Consider the following 18,339-nt stretch of genomic DNA (forward strand, 5'->3'; position numbering starts at 1 on the left):
CCATTTTTTCCAATTATAATAATAATATTTATAATATTAGTTCGACTTGGTAACTACTTGCGGAGTATGCTGAGCACTCGTATAAGATAAGATCTAGAATGGATCTAGGCCTATGGGGGTCGTCCATAAATGACGTCACAATCGTAGGGGGGGAGGGGGGTCCGTAATTTTGTGACGGTGTGTGATGAGGGGGAGAAGGGGGGTTCAGATGGTGCGACGTCACACTTTTGCATTATCAAAAAGCAATGTAAAAAAAACGAATTTTAGACATTATTTTGCGTTTTAGAAAACTCTTTTAATAAATTGTAATAACAATTAATTAAAATACTCTATTTTGACAGAGTTCAGACGAGGTTGTAGGCTGAAGTGTGACGTCATTTTAAGAGGGGTCTGGCTTTTTGTGACGATGTGTGACGGACGGGAGGGGGGAGGTAAAAATCGTCAAAAAAAACTAAACAACACAAAACAACCACAAAATTCGAATGACAGCTGATTAAAGGCCTATATACATTTCTTTATAACTACTTTTGCGATTAAAAAAAAACAAATGAACAAATCAGGTTTTCCCGATTTTGTTTTCTTTTGTTTGACCTACTCATTGGAATTTCCCGTAACCTAAATTTGACAGCTGGTAGACTATCTACGCCGTATTTCTGTGTTGTTGACTATTTAGAAATTTAGACTAACAAAAGCATTATAATGGACAAACCTAAACCAGTTTACCAAGAAGGTAAGAATAGCCGGCTTTAAGCACTGTAATATTTAACAAAACATTATTCGCCATTTTAGAAAAAAAAATGGGATTAATAGGCCTATAATAATCGATAAAAATGCCAAATTTGTTTTAGACTGTACTTTAAGACTAAGAGTAAGAGTGCCGATAACCGCGCTACCCTATACTCCTATGACATATTCATATAGTATATAGATCTAGGCCTTATTGCAAAATAATAAGCTACTAACCTTTTATTATTATAAATTATATTATTAAATAGGCCAATGAGGCTGAACATTTTTTTGAATCATAAAAAGCTGTAGAGGTTCGGTATAAATATAATAGTTTATGTGATAATCAGAGGCGTAGAAGGGGGTGGGGGATTTGGCCCCCGGGCGCCGACCTTAAGGGGGCGCAAAAATGGGTTGAAAACAAATTGAAAGTTTGAGGAGGGGGGTTGTAAATCAAATGTTCCAGTGGGGGGGGGTGCAAATCGAAAAGTTTGAGGTTTGAAGGGGGGGGGGGTGCAAATCGTTTGTCCCCAGGCGCCGGGAAGGGTCGCTACGCCTCTGGTGTTAATACTAAAAGCTCCGATCACTGACACCAGCTGTATTTTCGTGGGCAATTTTATGCTGTGTCGATGACTAAATTATCGAAACTCTTATTAGAACAATAATTCTCTTAATTAAAACGGTTGCCGCAATTCCAGTTTTCATTTTGCTACAATGTCTACCCCCCTCAATATATATATATATATATATATATATATATATATATATATATATATATATATATATATATATATGTGTGTGTGTGTGTGTGTGTGTTTACATTTATGTGTGTGTGTGAGCCTACATAGACCTATAGTTTAAATATATACCACATACATGTATGTGTATAATAAAGCTTTAATCACTGCAGACATAATAGTAACGATGTTTATCTATAATCTGTTAAAAGATAGTTGAATGCAGCATTGTCTTCTCTATAGTTAGCGCGTTTTCGTCATAGTGTCACCCCCACTCCTTTATTATAATTGTTAATTTGTACTTCAAAGACTATTTAAGATTAATTAATTATTAATGTAACTGACAAAACAAAAAAAAACTATTTTCTTCCGTAAAAAGTAAAAGTAAAGTTTCCCTTTCAAACCTGACGGTCTAGGTCAAGTGAAGTAGAGTTCACTGGTTTCTGTGACCTCGGCATATGAAGATATAGTGTGGTCGGGTACCCATCAGAGTTGGGTGGACTCAAAGACCGTCTACTGACTTGAATCCGGATTCGAACTCGAGACTTACGGGTTAGCAGTCCAGCTCTCTACCGCTAGACCACTTCGTCCCATTTTTTTTCTTCCGTACATTTTGTAATTTATTGGCTTCACACCCCCCCTCCAAAAATTGTGTCATCCGATACGGCCCGCACCAGCGCCCCACCCTCACTTACGCCTCTGATCTCTTCTAAGTTGAAAGCTGTCTGTATATCTTTCTGAAAATGAGAATTCATACCGGCGATGAAATTATGGAAAATCAGATGACGATAACGGGGTCGGCGTGGTCGAGTCGGTAAAGCGAAAAGTCTCGAGTTCGAACCCTCGGGCAGATGAGGCTCGTTAGCTGGGGACAGCCACTCTTCTAGGAGATACAACTCCAAAATTAAACAACCGCTGCCTTGTAGTTTGTTCTTGGTTGGACAAAGGCTATGGAAGCAAATCCAAAAAGAAAAGCAGGCTGAAATCGGAGTCAATGGCCTCAATGGCGCATAACCAGTTGACACGTAATCCTTGTGATGGAAGCATGGTCGAGTCGGCAAAGCTCATGGTTGATAAATTCTAAAAAAAAAAGTCTCGAGTTCAAACCCTCTGGCAGATAAGGCTCGATCCCTCCCAACACTAAAAAATTAAGAACGAAGAAGAAGATGAAGATGTTGATACTGATAGTGGGTACAGGTTGTTTACAACACGATCTTCAATATCTAGTGCTTTTTAGATAGTTTGCCGACTATTGTTACATATAGGCCTATGTCAGGTTCTTGGTGTGTCTCTGTCTGATGAAGCACTCCACTCGAAAAGGCGGAGACTGTTTATTGTTTTTCTGCATATGTAATCATATTTCTATTCGATTTTCTATTTACAGAAGCCGCGCCGGTTGGTGTTGAGGTCAAAGTTTCCCTCAATAATGAGGAGGGGATAATGGTTTTTACTGAAGAACTTTTTTCGGAGAAAGTCGTTATGGTAAGTCTTGTTAAAAACAGTAACTGTATTTCCCACGGCTTTTCATATTTATTACAAGGGACATACAGAGTTAAATACAGGGGGCCTTTAGTCAGAGGCATAGCAACCCATCCCGAGTCTGGGGTGAATCTTTATTTCGCTGCCACCACCCCATTTTATATATATATATATATATATATATATATATATATATATATATATATATATATATATATATACATATATATATATATATATATATATTATGCACAATTGCTGTGCATAATCAAACGCTACACATGGACAAGAGCAGGCTGTAACTGTTGTTACAGTTAAAATAAAATAAATGTTATTATTTTATAATGTATAAGTTCTATATATATTTTGAGTATGGCTTTCAGAATTATGTTACAATATACTTTTGAATATTATTTCAGCTGAAGACCAAGCTAATAGAGGCATTTGAAGTCAGCAGCACATCAAATACTTGGTCATTATTTTTGCACTCAGGTAAATAAAAATAGCGCTTGTTTTGTTAATTAACATCAAATTGTGAATGCAGTGAGGTACATTTGTATGGCCACAAGCTGGATGTGTTTATAAAAGGGTTCATTTTTACTTCCCTCCACCCAACATTCCTAAAATGACATCATAAGGGAGGAATAGGTCATTATTTTTGCACTCAGGTAAATAAAAATAGCGCTTGTTTTGTTAATTAAACATCAAATTGTGAATGAGTGAGGTACATTTGTATGGCCACAAGCTGGATGTTTTTATAAAGGGGTCATTTTTACTTCCCTCCACCCAACAGTCTTAAAATGACATCATAAGGGAGGAATAGGAAGAAGTTATGCTCACTCACTTTGGCATTTTAAAAAATTTGTGTTAAAAACTGAATTTTAGTCGCTGTCTCCCCTTTTACCTTAAGTAACTGTTTCTGTAAATTGTAATAGAAATTGATCAATCTACTCAATTTTAACCGAGCTCCTTAAATATTTTAGAAAGAAATCAATGTTTTGAGACGTCACTTTAGGGGTGAAGGGTGGTGGGGTCTGATGTTGTGGGACGATGGGGAAGGAGAATTTTAATAAAAACAAGCGTGATATCATTTAGCGATGACCACTAAGTAAACAAAACATTTTATCAACATGTTCCAACATTAAATTTGATAAGTTCAATTAATTTTTTTAACAATGCTTCAAAAAATTCTGTTTCAGACAACGGCATCACACCGATGAATGACAACCAATTACTAAGTGAATATCATTCAAATCTGCAAACGTGCCTAAAAGTTGAATTACGAAATGATGATTTGGAGCCACATAATTGATTTGAATAATAAACAAAAATGTCTCATTTAATTTAATTATACCGCGTTTACACTTGCGACATGTATATTGTGCAGGTCTAGAAAGAAAAAAAAACTCGCATCAATTAAGTATAGGCCTAGATTCGACATGTTGCGTGAAAAAAAAAATTTCATATTAAATTAACAAGATGCGAGTTTTTCTCACCCTAGATATGTATAGTATACATGTCGCAAGTGTAAACATGGTGTTAAAATCTATGTTGTTGGGATGGGGTGTTCGTTTTTTTACTCATAAATGTCATGCAAATTCAGCAAACATTTATTCTTTTTTTGTCGTCACACAAAGACATACACGCCTAGATCTGTAAATATTACAAAGTAACTTCCCCACTCCCTTTAAAAATACGCAATAAAACGAAAATAACATTTTGTTTTCATAACTTTTTTCCATATGTCTCATATGATTTGTCTCAGCACAACCATTAACATTGTGACATCATTTATTAAAGATCTCTGATATTTTTATTTTTTAAAGTTTGAACACAATTTTTGTTGTTGTTTTCATCCATATGCAGTTGGCAAGGTCTATTAATTATTTGTAATAGATGTAGAAACAACTTGTGACAATTTTTATTTCAGCCCTTAATAATTCTATTGTTATCTGTATTAGCATAGCATAGCATTTAAATTAAATATTTTTAAAACCAAAGCAACCTCACAGTATAGTATTACTAAATGTTTTTTGATAGGTTTTGTTTGCTGGAGAAAAATGCGACTAATCATTTTAAAATTGTTATTAAAATGTCCATTTGGTTTAATTTGTTAATTTAACCCTTTGTTTTATCTTTGGAATGAAACATTTTTGTGGTAACTTCCACAAAGTCATAGCCATGTAAATAAAATTTAAAAAATTGTGTTTTTGTCTTTTTTTACTGTTATTTTACTATAAGAAAAAAAAATACATATGGTATGTTAAGAGTAAAGTAAAAGTACTAAGCTGATGAATAAAAAAAAAAAAAAATGAAACTTCAAGTAGTAGAATCTTATTTTCTTACTTAATAATATTTGTGAATGTGTTAGTACATCAGTGCAGAAAAAAGGTCTTCAAACTTAACATTGAATTAGGTTTACATAAAATAAAAATTATTTCATGTAAGTGGGTTTTTAGTTGTTGTTTTTTTTCCTTGAGTTACTATTTTAACAATTGTATATTTAAAGTTAATTTTTTTAAGTTAGTTTTTTTTTAAATTTCCTAATAGCATATTTGATATCTCTGTGATGAGCATGAAGATCAAAGTACCTAAATAGGCCTACTTAGAAAATGTCTACTTAAAAAACATCAATAAAAATAAAACAACAGCCTATTTTAACAAAGAAACAGTAAAAAAAAACCCAGCAAAACAAACTTAAATCTAATGTTTTTATTTGTTAGAAAAAAACTGTTGGAACTAACAAAATCCAAATAAAGCTTTCCATTATACAACATTCCAGTTTGTTCTGATAATAAGGCAATTATTATATTTTAATGATTGAAAATATTTGTGAACTTTTACAGTGAGCATTTTGTCACTCTGTTCCAAGCTTAGAAATATAAATATATAGCCTGCCAAGTAAAAATCTCAAATAATTTTATTTCACTATCTGCAGTTTGAAATATTATTTTAAAATTAAAAAAAAATGGCCCTTCAAAAAAAAAAAAAAAACCCACTTTAAATATAATAAAAATTATGTGAATTACAACAATTGAATAGTTTGTTTTTACACTTTAATCTAATAAATTTTCCAATCATTTATAAATGGATATAAGTATTAAAACCTGACTTATGCTTTCACAACAACTACAAATTTAATAGAGTATTGTTGATAACTGTAAAAGATTTAATGTAATACTTAATATAACCATATTTACTTTTATAAAGGGTGAAAAACTCCAATTAGAACTAGAAAAAAATGTATTAACAGCTGAGTAAAATTTTTAAATATAAAATAATTTGAATAATGAAGTAGGCTACTAATTTAATTTTTTAAGGTAACATTCTCAATTAAACCTGGCAAATTATCATTTTTTATAAATGTAATGTATTTTGCCTCAACCAGGTCATTAAGATAATCTTTTGTATTTTTCTTGTCATCCATAATAATTTTCCCACCACATGATTTAATAATGACCATCTGCCAATCAACCGATTGATAAAGGTTTAATCCACCTTCATGGAATAAAAAGTCTTTTGTCTGAAAATTGATAATTATAACATTAATAAATCATATAAAATAATATTTATCAAATTAAAAATACTATTATTTACATTGGGGATAAAGCAAACTCTAGTAGATCTTTAAACAAATGAAAATATATATAAAGTTTCTGAATTAGGAGTTCATTCTATTTCCATAGCAATGGCAAGTTAATGAATGATGTGACCCTAATATATAAGCTTTTATAGTTTGTTGCTTAATATGAAATTCAAAACATAAGGTCAATTTATTTATTAGGGAAAAAAAATTTAAAGAAAATAACATGCTCTATTTTTAGTTACCTCTAGTACTTGTTTATCAAACATCCAAATTTTTTTTTTCGAATTCTCTCCATCTGGAAAGTGAACTTCAACTTCGATATTTTCCAAATTGGCCTCAAAAGATGACTGATCGGAATTATCCAGTATGAGGGGGTTAAAGTTCTGCATTAAAAATCCAAGACTTTTGGGATCTGAACTTTCATGTAAGTGTGAAATAATAAAATTTAGCGGTGCTGAATCATATTTCTCAGAGAGTGAATGTGATACCTGTTTCTCCATTTTTAAAAACTGATCTACAAGTTCTGTTATTTGGTGTCCAAGTTCCTGATCATGGGTTACACATTCTAGGATACAGGTATCATTTTCAGTATTTTGATTTTTAATACTCAACCCATACAAGATTTTAATATTCTCTCTCTTTTCTTCATCGTCATAAAAAACATCAACCCTGGTATCCTCTGCTTCAGTGGTATCAAAAATCAAATGTGCAGCTGTTTGTATAGATATAATCCAACTATTTTTAAAAGTCTGAGTTTTACATTCACGGCAGTGACACTTAAGTGTGTCAGGATCCATCCTTACTTTTTGTATTTGACCAGTCCCAGTCCGTGATGCTTTTTTGTTTCTCATTTGAGATAAAAAATAACCATCAGGTCTGTTTCCAGTCACCAAATTCAATGACAATCTGACTGTCAGTTGTGCTAACAATATAATGAAATCATAATTTTCTGAAGTCCTGAATTGCTCTGGTAAGTTTTTCACTTTGAAATCATTTATGGGTATAAATTTCGTATGTCCGGGATTTTTGCTGCAATGTATTTTTTTAAGTTCTTTCTCTTTTTGTAGATCTTCCATTTCTGGATTTTCTTATTTTTTATAGCCTTTTAGTGATTCCTTGATAAGATAGAAAATAATTAAAATTATTGCATTTTGACAATTTAAAATATATGCATCATACTAAAACTTTAATAAAATACTTAACCAAACAAAACCATAAACATTAGGGAAAGTAAAGGTGGCTGGGCATAGTGCTGACCACAATATCCCTTCATATGAGACATATGCAGAGGTCACAGAAACAGGTGAACTCTACTTCACTTGCCCCATGGACCGGCAGGCTGAAAAGGTGAATGTTAAATTATGAAAGTGAAAAACCTGGAAACCTAAATAATAATAATATTTAATAATAATAGTAGGCCTATAGGCATAGGCCTATAGGGACTATAGATACTTAATTAGATAGGCCTATTTATACTAGATCTATTTATATTTATATTAATTAATAATTAGGCCTATAGGCCTATAATTATTTATTTAATATTTAATAAATTTATTATGAATAAATTAAATTAGTAAATTTGGCTTAGAGTTAGACCTTTTATTATACTAACTAACTAGGCCTAAATAATACAACTTATCAATCTCAAATAATACAGATCTATATTACTATATAGATCTAACTAGATCTAGATCTAATTACTTAAAAGTTTAACCAAACTTTTATTTTAAATCTTTTTTTTTTTAGCTTCTAAGACTAGGAACTAGATCTATCTTTTCTTTTTTCCAATGAACCATTTTCCCGGAAATCTATTTATAATTATCACTTTTTTTTTATTTTTAGCTCACAGGTACCCTTAGTTATAGTTGCCACATTGTAATGTTTTTTTTACTTTGAAGTCTTACCTCTAAAGATAATTATAATTTGTAATGGATCGCCAAAATATTACTGAAGATGCCCCATGTATAAAATAAATGCCCAAAATTTGTTTATTTCTTCAATTTAAAGCATTCGCACATACTTGCTCATTGCTTGATACACGTTGCAATAATTAAGTGAGTGTCCTCAAGAGATTTAGATGCGTAACTCACTTCTGAAGATTTTTTCTTCAGTATGCCTAATCTGAGCCGTGTAGTAAATGAAGAGTCTTTTGGGAACAATTTTATTTTATTAGAACCATTGTTTTAATAGGGGCCTATTTAATTTAAATATGGCCTAGGCACATATAACTTCTAATAACCAGTGTTTCTTTTTTAATTTAAATATTAAGCCTACCTTCTTCTTGAATAACATAATTTTTTCTGGCCTTATATTATATAGTTACTAGTCTAGCTAGATCTAACTTAATTACTTAAGTCTAAATAAATTTAAAATCTACAACAGTAGGGCCTAATATTGGCTAATAATATTATCATACTTAGCCTACAAACAAGTTAGATCTAGATCTCTAGATCTCTATCTAGATTCTAGATCTGTCAAAATTCTATATCTAGAGTCTAGTAGGGCTTTTTTTTGGTAATCTATCGTTTTGGGTACGTAAAATCGCCCGCGGCTATTTATGTACGAAAACGTTACCTCATTGTCAAGGCTTTAATAGAAGTATGTTGTCATATATTTGTGTCAAATATTACAGATAAATGAATAATAAACCTAAATCAATGGCTAAATATATCGATATAGGCCAGAAATTAACTTTAAACAGCAGTGTCTGAGAGCAAGATTTGCTATTATATAGGCCTACTATATAAACAGCAGCCATTTGTAAAATAGAGTGGCTTCCCCCTGAATCTGGCGCTAAAAGCTTATAAAAATAAAACTTAGACAAGATGGCTGCTATAGTAAATGGGCATGGTTGCATCTGTTGGAAACATCGCTAGTCTTCATTTATTACTGAAAAGTTTTAATTCAATTGTTTAAAAACAGGTACATAAATGAATCAAGGAAACATTTTTGAAATTTTTAAAACATAAATCCTCCCCAAAATGTGAAATAATTATTAAAATTTAAGGAGTCACCTGTTTTTCACATTACAAATCGCGGGCGATTTTACGTACCCAAAACGATAGATTACCTTTTTTTTTTCTATTTCATTTCATACTGGGCTTTTAACTTTTTTAGCCTAATGTTTTTATTCAAGGAATACGCCTAAAATTTAAAAAAAAATTAATAAATTATGGCTCAGGCTGACGGGTTCGCATTTGGTAAGCGGTTGACAGTTGACTTTTGTTTTTGGTAGTGGCTATTTGATTCGTTATTCTTATTATTCTAGTATTCTCGGACCCTGGTCCTAAGGCAGCTAAGGCTAAGAGCCCCGGACTCGGGTCTCCATAGCAGTGGCGTAGCTACTACTAGATCTACTAGCTAGGATTTTTGGGCCCCTATGCAAAAATTATTATTGGGCCCCTACCTGGTCCGTTAATCTGTAAATTGTGCATTTTTAAAGTCCATAATTGTGTATTTATACGGTATTATTATGTAGTACCCCATACTTTTTATGAAAAAAAAAACAAATTAACTGTAGGTCTGTACTATAACCTTTAAGTAACCTAACACAGTAGCTTCACGAGGCGGGGGCCTCACAATTTAGGCGTGAAACCATGACGAAAACCGTAAAATTTACTTTCAAAACTATGTTTTATTCAGTTAAAATAACACAATATTAAGAAGCTGTAACACTCCATCGGAAATGCAAAATTGTTAGACCGGGTGGGGGTGACACTCACTAAACACACTCGGTGATATTGAGCTTTGTGAGGCCACTAACCAAATGCTAATTTTAAAAAGTTGCTCATGATTTATTTAGATTTGTTTTTTTCTTTCTGATAAGTTTGCAAAGTGATTAATATGTTCCTTGAGGTCCAATTTAGCTGCTTCTTTATGTTCTATTCTTAGGATGGCTAAGTTACTGATTTAAAAGGCATATCTACAACTTGTTTCATAACATCATCAAAATGGAGAGACTTGGGGGGCCAAACTTTATACTACCGAGGCGGGTGGAAGACACCCCTTATTTTCTTTAGCCATTGATTATAGTAGCCCTCCGTATACATAGGGCATGGCGCTCAATAAAACAAGTGTATGCGTCGTAGTGCTCACCTTTTCCCTAATAATCCCTAACCCTAACTAAGATTTAATGCATTAATTATTATATTTAATTATTAAAGCCATCAGCACTATAAACAACACCAAAAAATCATTGTTTATGAACCTGAAACGTACTTTATAACTGCTGTACTCTTGATTCTGCCACTCAGCTCTTGAAATAAATCTAAAAAATTATCACTATATGGAATAAAACAAAAATCTGTTTAAAAAATATATGTATGCCTATAATTAGAAGCTTCCTGTCTTGTCTAGATCTACTATAGACTAATATATAGGCCTATTCTATTCATTACAATAATTTTAAATACATGGATTTGGGTGTTGCTCAAATTATATATATAGTAATATTGGAAATATCTTGTTTTTTAAACATATTATTGTTTTCTTACAACTTTGGCTTTTGTTTCAGAATGTCAGAGTGAAGATATCACTGTTAAAGTTGTCTTACCTAATGGAACTATCATAGAAACAAATCTTTCGATTCCTCCATCTGAAGGTAATACACCTCGGGAGAAAAGAATAGCAGCAGGCCCAGTACTTGTTAGAGATGTAAGTTTGTTTAGTGTGCATACACAACCATATACAAACAATGACAATCACGTGAAATACATGAAACAGATTGTTCAATAAAAATAAGATCATGACAGAAAACAGATCAAAATTCTACAATTAATATAATTATTAATCATTTTTTGTTGCTTAAAAATCCAGAAATGAAAAAAAATAAAGATCTACAGACAGTTTGAAAATACTAATCCAACTAATTATAAAGCAAAATTTGAATCCTTTTTAATAAGCTTTTAAATGCACTGACAGTGAGAATAATCTTTTAATATTCTTTAGATATAGATATGCAAGTTATAGTTTTAGGTGTTCTAAAAATCCTCTGAATACATATGCAACCAACACTGTTATTTTTACTATTATAGCTAAATGACCTCTGTGACAAGTTAATGCATATTTTTTTTACTAAATTGCTTTTAAAATGCAAATTTGGAAGTAACCATCTACTGTTATTTCCAATTAAGTTTAGTTAATTTAAATCTGTGTAGTCCACAATTTTGATATATTGATGGATTATAATCGTAGGGATTGCTTTTTTCTCAAATCAAAATAAATTAATTTAACAAAATACTTTATTTTTACATTCATCTTTTACAGAAATAATTACAGTAAAAATAGCTTAGATAGAATGAATTTATTCTTACTTTATCACAGCATAACTGGTAGAATAAAAGTAGATCCTTTCTATAATAATATTACGAATACTGGCACAAAGGAATTCAGCAAAAATATTTCAAAAACAGTTCGGTGTACAATTATAAACAAAATCACTACATGATATCTAGTGAAGAAAATATTGAAAAAAGTTTATTTATATATATAAAGCAATGTGTGTGTTTGTCTGTCTTTTATGCATCACTACACCTTTCATCTGATCGGCATGAAAGTTTGGGAGGTTGTTGAGAATACTCCTGGGGAGGTTTCTGCGGGGAAAAAAAAATTTGCCTGCGCCCAACAGGTTGCAATTTGGCGCGTTGGGCTCTACTGGTACTGCTATGACACATATGTTTGTTTTAAAGATTATGATAGAATATGGATAAGAAGTAGTATTATAGCCGTTTACTTAACTGAATCAGGCGCGTCTGACCGTGCTCTGGCAGGGTAGGATTTGCCCAGGAGTATCTTTGGACAGTAAAGGTGGGACTTTTTTTAACACCGCAGCAACGAGCAGGACGGGCATGCTAGTTAGTGCATAAAATGAGTAATGAAAAGTTTTAAAATTTTAACACAGGTAAAGCATATGATCCTAAAACAGAATGGCTATTCTAAAGCGACATTTGACAAGTATGAGATGATCATTGATCGCAGCAGAGAAGGAGAATTGAAGATGATTGATGGTGATCACATGTGCCACTATGCTAAATATCTGACTGATTGTGACCATGTTAAATTCAGAGTTGTGTAAGTTCATTTTTTGTACCTCTTTGACTCATCTTACTTTGATAGTAGGGGTGAGGACGTTGACCCTGTATGGGGGTTAGCAAGATCAAGAAATTGTGGAAAGTTTCTTGTAATTTTTGTTTTCATTAACTCACATTAGCTACCTATCATTCTCATGAACTAAGGTAGATTTTTAAGCTACTTCTATATCACACTTCATACCTATCACAGATAAGAACATAATTATCGATAAATTGTTTTCAATAAAACATTTTCTAGGTCATCTGAAGTGAATCAGCCACAAGAAGGTATTCCAACAGATATGAACTATCAGCTGATTCAACCTCAGGAATGAATAGAGCAGTTAACTTTTAGTCTAGACAATTTGAAAAAAGTTCTAACAATAACATATTCTACTAAGCCAAAATTGTTCTTAATGTTATATATTTTATATTCTTTTTTTAAACACATATTATTTTGAGACTAATATTTACATAAAATTCTTCTTTTAAAAGCATTCTATTGAGCCAAAAAATTCCAAATTTTTTTCTTACAGTAACTTATTTTACCAACTAATAACTTTAGGGCATTAAAACATTTTTACTTCCAATATGGTTGAGTGAAATCAGAGCACATAAAACTAAAGCAATAACAAATTTATTGGAAAATACTTTCAGTTTATTATGTTTAATTCTATATAGCCTAGATATATTTCAAAATTATAAATTAAAATAATTTAAAACCCAGAAATGTCTACCCACATTTGATATTTTAATACTAAGTTTGAAATTGAAATGCTTAAAACATTCAAATGTCACTGAAACCAATTCCTTTTTTTGATATTACCATTTTTACGTTTTAATCAAATCTAAATACATTATAAGGACCATTTTAATTTGTTTTAACTATTTACATTGCCCATAATTTCTAACCAAGATTCAAAAAAATGTGTAACAATCAGAGCTTCCCTTTAGTTCTCTACAACTTGTTTACAGTAGACTACTGGTACTGTGTGGAAATAAAAGCGTGATAGATAATTCAGGTGCATCAAAGCTCATTGGGCTGCCTTCACAGTAAACTGAAGAGTTCAGGTGAAACAGATTTATAGAATTATCCTGACAGTAATTTAACCTCAAAAAGATATACATTTTTTTAAGCTGGAAATATTTTAAAATCTTTTTTTTCTAAGCTGAAAAAAATGTATATCCATGTTGTTTGTTGTTTATAATCTCAAAGCCTTCTTTAAATGTACTCGCTGAAAGACAATGTAACAATAATTCATAACAATTGATTGAGTATGTATACAATTATTTTTATCTCGGTATTTAAAACCAAAATGTGTAAAAAAAAAAAACAATGTGCTGTTATGTTACAACTTATCTCAAGTGATTACCATGTGGTTGTTTAAGATTCACCTTGCTAGTATTTAATGATTTTTATTAAACTCTAGTATCCAAATACTAGTATTAAAATTACATTTAAATTTAATGCCTTGTCATTCAGCACAACCATTTAAAAAAATGTCTTCTCAAGATTTTTTTCACCTTATGAAAGACTTTTCTGTTAGATTAAATCTACCTGAAGAGCAGAAGTAAAAAAACTTAGATATAAATATCTAGTCTTATTGGCATATTTTGTTTTTTTAGATTTAATTTCGTCAAGGTCATAACACATTCGCCCAAGTCATGTTTTCATGTGTTGAGAAAACCTGAAAAAACTGAACAAATTTAGTATTACTTCCACTATGTCACTTTGGTACAATTAAAGAAAACACCAGTTTTCTGATTGGCTCATGACTTAGGCGATTTGCCATATAATATAATAATGTGTAAACATTGAATTTTTCAACTATTAACTCAAAACCCCCAAAAAATGTCTTAGGCGAATGTGTTATGACCGTGACGATTTGTCATTTGCCATGTTTTCCTTACAATATTAAAAGATTTGCCTATTTGTTATGTTATATTGGCATCTATTGTATTTAAATGTACTGATTGCTTATTTTTTAAACGGTTGCTTTTAGATACCATTTTTTTACACTCTGGTTTAGACAGTTTTCATTATTGTTATTTAAGTATTTGTTAGACAGGGTTAGTATGTTAATAAAAATATAGTTCTTGTAAAGGTAACTTGATTTTATCAATTTTAAGTAAAATTTTATAAATTACTGAGATCTTTAAAATAGACTACCTCGTTAGCTGCTTAAAATTTTATTTTTGCAATAATTTTGTTTCTAGTTCATTGAGCCTCATTCAAAAAATAATTACACTTTATTTTGTATTAATCTATAACATTTTTAAATTCATTTTTGTTATATTTGTATTCTATTCATTTTTTTAAAGTCCAAACCAAAGTTTGGGATGGACACTGAGTTAGTTAAAGCATAGTTGTAAATTAATAATTTTTTTTTTAACAGAGCAGATCTAGATTAAATGTATGGAAATTCCTGCTTTATATTATCATGTTAAAATGCATTTGCAATTGTAATATTAGACATCAGTCATTAGTCTGTTTTTTTTTATATCCTGACAAAAAAGTCATACATTTTTCTTCCTTTTTTTTCTATGGCAGCTAAAGATACTTGAAAACTTATAAAACAAATATAAGTAGAGGTGTTTGAAGCTAGTATTATTACTGAAATAGCAATATTGGACAAAAAAGGTTGATAGAATAAAAAAAACACTGTATAACAGAAGGAATTCAAGCCCACCAACTGTATGTCTACCTTTGGCATGGAAATAACCCTTTGTGTACAATATTGCTAGCAAATACAGATAACTTGTAAAAGTAGCCTTCACAATTATCTGGATCCATATTATTTCACATTCCCTTTACTTTGGGAGAAGGGATGGGGTCAATTAAACTATTTTAAAACAATTTTTGGAGGTTTTAATTATACTGCTGTGATATTGTGTTAAATTCACACTTTTTAACATCTCTGTCATTACCAATAGGCCTTACATGTAAGGGATTGTTCATTTAAATTACAACCATTTCCTAAAGTCATGTCATGTCATTTAACATTACACATTTTGATTTACATTGACTAGTTTTAAAGAAGTTTTAGTTTGTTTACAAATTTTAAAGTCAAAATTCAGTGTAACACTATTCATTTGTATTAGATTTCATCATTAATTTTTTTCATTGAGACAAGAACAATAATTAAGTGATTTATTAAAACTTAACTTTTAAGCTTCTAATTCTAATCTAAAGTATTATCATTTTTTCATTTGTAGTCTCATACTCCAGATAGACCTTTGTCCATGTTAGTTACAAAGAGCATAATAGTTAAAAACATTATGAAAATGAAAATTGGGCTTGTATTTTAAATATTTAATTTTTATAAATAGGGCCTATATAAAATTATTTAAGATTTATGGGACTTTACCATTATTATAAGAATCAAACCTACCAGGTGAATGTTATTTTATTGCATCATATTTTTATTCATTATTTTATGTGTATCATTGCAAGGGAAATTGCTAAAAGTTTAAAATGTTCTATTTTTATACCATGCCCATTTATCTGATGTAAAATAAAAAGTAAATGAAAATAGCTTCATGACAAGTAATACTTTGAATACTGAGTGTATACTATGAAAATCTGTTTTTTTAGATAACACTCTAATGTATTACTAACTTTCTTCTTCCCATGACATTCAAAAAATTATTTTTAGTTCTGTTTATTTTTAATGTTGCTGTCATTCCCTTTTTAAAAAGAAATCATTATTTTTGTGTGTATATGTTGTGAATGGTATTTTAGTGTACTGAATGGGTATGTGTGTAGTGGAATGTGTTATATTTGTAAAAGGTTTTGAATGTGACGAGGCACATAAGGATGTGACATGGGAGAGTATGTTTTTGTTGTTAGGGAAAAGAGTTGAAATCAGTCTCCATCATGTCGGGTTAGGGTGTGGTCTTCGTTTGAAATGTCAAAGTGGTCGACTATGTCTGTTGAGTATCTAGACAGCACAATAAAAGATTAAATGAATCAACGCTGTCCTGCTTTAATAGGTATTGGATCGTCGTATATTGTCCTTCAAGTTGTCCTTTGACCCTGTCCACATCGTAACAGCATATACTTACTCATCTACAGTAACATCATAAAAGCTATGCAAATCTGAGTTCAAAATAATTTTTTAATCTAATTCATGAGTGTATATAAAGTTATTTACAAGTGATTTTGAATGTACCTGTACTTCTACATTTTCTGATAGTTCTGTACATTACCATTAAGTTTTTTTTTTCTTCTGGGTATCGCCTTTTGGTAGGGTCAGGCCTACAATATCAGTAAAAATTACTTTGATAAGATACAGCCCTATCAGAAAAAAATATAAGTACCAATAGAGTTAACTGTTAAGGGTGCATGAATTTGTTATATTACACTTTAATAATTTGGATTGAATAAACTAATGTAAATATTCTTTATGGTTTTTTTAATGGTATGGTGAATTTGCATGATTATTGAAAGTGAAGCAGCATGTAATAAAGTGAGTGTTGCATCTGATATAATTTTAACCAAACAAGCTGATTAAATTCTGAGGTTTCCTTTATTTCCTGATGGATTGGTAAGTCTGTACCAAGGTTTCTTTGCTGCTTCATTTTGCAGTATAGACTAGTTGTTCCTATAACAATTAAATTTGCTTTCACTAGTGAAAATCCTTTAGACTTGGGATATTAAAACAATTTTAAATATCAGATATAATGTATCACATTTAAAATGTATATAGCTCTATTACAGTATTTTGCCCTACGATTAGTATTTGCCAGAAAACAGATTGTTTAACATAGGATGAATTGGTCATGACATAAACTGAAAGCAACCAAATTGTTAATGTTAAATACCAGAAAGGGACTGTTTTAATTGTCTGAAGGCATTTTGACTGGTTTTATGTTTCAGGCATTTTTATTGGTATATATATATAGAGAGAATAGCCTGTAAATGATGTAGCCCTCTGAGGGGGGGGGGGGGGGGGGGGGGGGTGCAAGAAGAAAAAAAATGTAATGTAATTAGTAGCAGTGTTCAAGAAATTAAATATAGCAACTTTTTTTCTGCATTAAAAATACTTTAAAAAAAAATATTTATTATAACTATGGTTATTTAAGGGGAGTAGGGAATTTATGATTTCTATTTATTTTCTATTTTAATTTTTGTACAATGAGAAAATTTAAAGGTTGCAGGGGAGTTTGGATGTTATTAGCTTGCTTAAAGTCTCGAGTTCAAATCAAACCCACTGGCAGATAAATCTCGATCCCCTTCAACACTAATAATTAAGAACGAAGAAGAAGAAGAAGAAGCTTGCTTGGGATTTATAAATAATAAAGACAGCTACATTATTTAAAAAAATATAAAGTATAGTTTTATATAGCCATCAAAGTGTAGGCCTATTCAGGGGCGTAGCGAGGGGGTGGGGGTGCGGACCGCACCGGGTGACACCATGTAGGGGGGTGACACCAAGGCAAAAAATAGCTAAATATATAGAGAAAAACTTGACAGGGGGGTACAAATCGAAAGTTCGAGGGGTGGGGTGCAAATCGAAAATTTGAAAGTTTGTCCCAGGGAAGGGTCGCTACGCCTCTGGGTGGGTGACACCCGACCTGGCTATGCCACTGGGACTATTTACTGTATCTGACAGTATTTTAAGCAAGAAGACATACATTGTGCATGATATGTGTTGACAAGTAATTAATTCTTTTGTTTTGTTTTGTTTAGCAATCATGATTTAAAGTGGAGCATTTTTTCTATTAAAAGTTTGGTCAAAAT

At 31.2% G+C, this 18,339-nt stretch overlaps 3 protein-coding genes across 5 annotated transcripts; 2 read left to right on the plus strand and 1 right to left on the minus strand.

The window, feature by feature from the left end:
* Window positions 1-642: 642 nt before the first annotated feature.
* LOC131942115 (uncharacterized) lies at window positions 643-5,149 on the plus strand. The gene is made up of 4 exons (XM_059301841.1): window positions 643-730; window positions 2,848-2,945; window positions 3,362-3,434; window positions 4,142-5,149. Exons 1-4 carry the CDS (start codon window positions 700-702, stop codon window positions 4,252-4,254), a joined length of 315 nt encoding a protein of 104 aa, XP_059157824.1. The 5' UTR covers window positions 643-699; the 3' UTR covers window positions 4,255-5,149.
* A 494-nt stretch (window positions 5,150-5,643) lies between these two features.
* Window positions 5,644-8,310, minus strand: LOC131942114 (uncharacterized). Of its 2 annotated transcripts, none has more exons than XM_059301840.1 (3): window positions 8,248-8,310; window positions 6,771-7,643; window positions 5,644-6,465 (listed from the first exon to the last, which is right to left on the minus strand). In XM_059301840.1, the coding sequence occupies exons 2-3, from the start codon at window positions 7,602-7,604 to the stop codon at window positions 6,250-6,252; spliced, it is 1,050 nt and encodes a 349-aa protein (XP_059157823.1). In that variant the 5' UTR covers window positions 7,605-7,643; window positions 8,248-8,310; the 3' UTR covers window positions 5,644-6,249. The 2 variants fall into 2 exon arrangements, with proteins under 2 accessions (XP_059157823.1, XP_059157822.1); XM_059301839.1 differs by having other exon boundaries at window positions 8,230-8,298.
* A 1,009-nt stretch (window positions 8,311-9,319) lies between these two features.
* Window positions 9,320-16,999, plus strand: LOC131942118 (uncharacterized). 2 transcript variants are annotated; one of them, XM_059301845.1, is made up of 5 exons: window positions 9,320-9,450; window positions 9,646-9,728; window positions 11,042-11,181; window positions 12,428-12,597; window positions 12,856-16,999. In XM_059301845.1, exons 2-5 carry the CDS (start codon window positions 9,701-9,703, stop codon window positions 12,929-12,931), a joined length of 414 nt encoding a protein of 137 aa, XP_059157828.1. In that variant the 5' UTR covers window positions 9,320-9,450; window positions 9,646-9,700; the 3' UTR covers window positions 12,932-16,999. The 2 variants fall into 2 exon arrangements, with proteins under 2 accessions (XP_059157828.1, XP_059157829.1); XM_059301846.1 differs by lacking the exon at window positions 9,320-9,450 and having other exon boundaries at window positions 9,613-9,728.
* The last annotated feature ends 1,340 nt before the right edge of the window (window positions 17,000-18,339 follow it).

This window comes from Physella acuta, unplaced genomic scaffold, assembly GCF_028476545.2.
Source record: "Physella acuta isolate Inbredline_101_S28 unplaced genomic scaffold, ASM2847654v3 ptg000388l, whole genome shotgun sequence".
NCBI classification, from domain to species: domain Eukaryota; kingdom Metazoa; phylum Mollusca; class Gastropoda; family Physidae; genus Physella; species Physella acuta.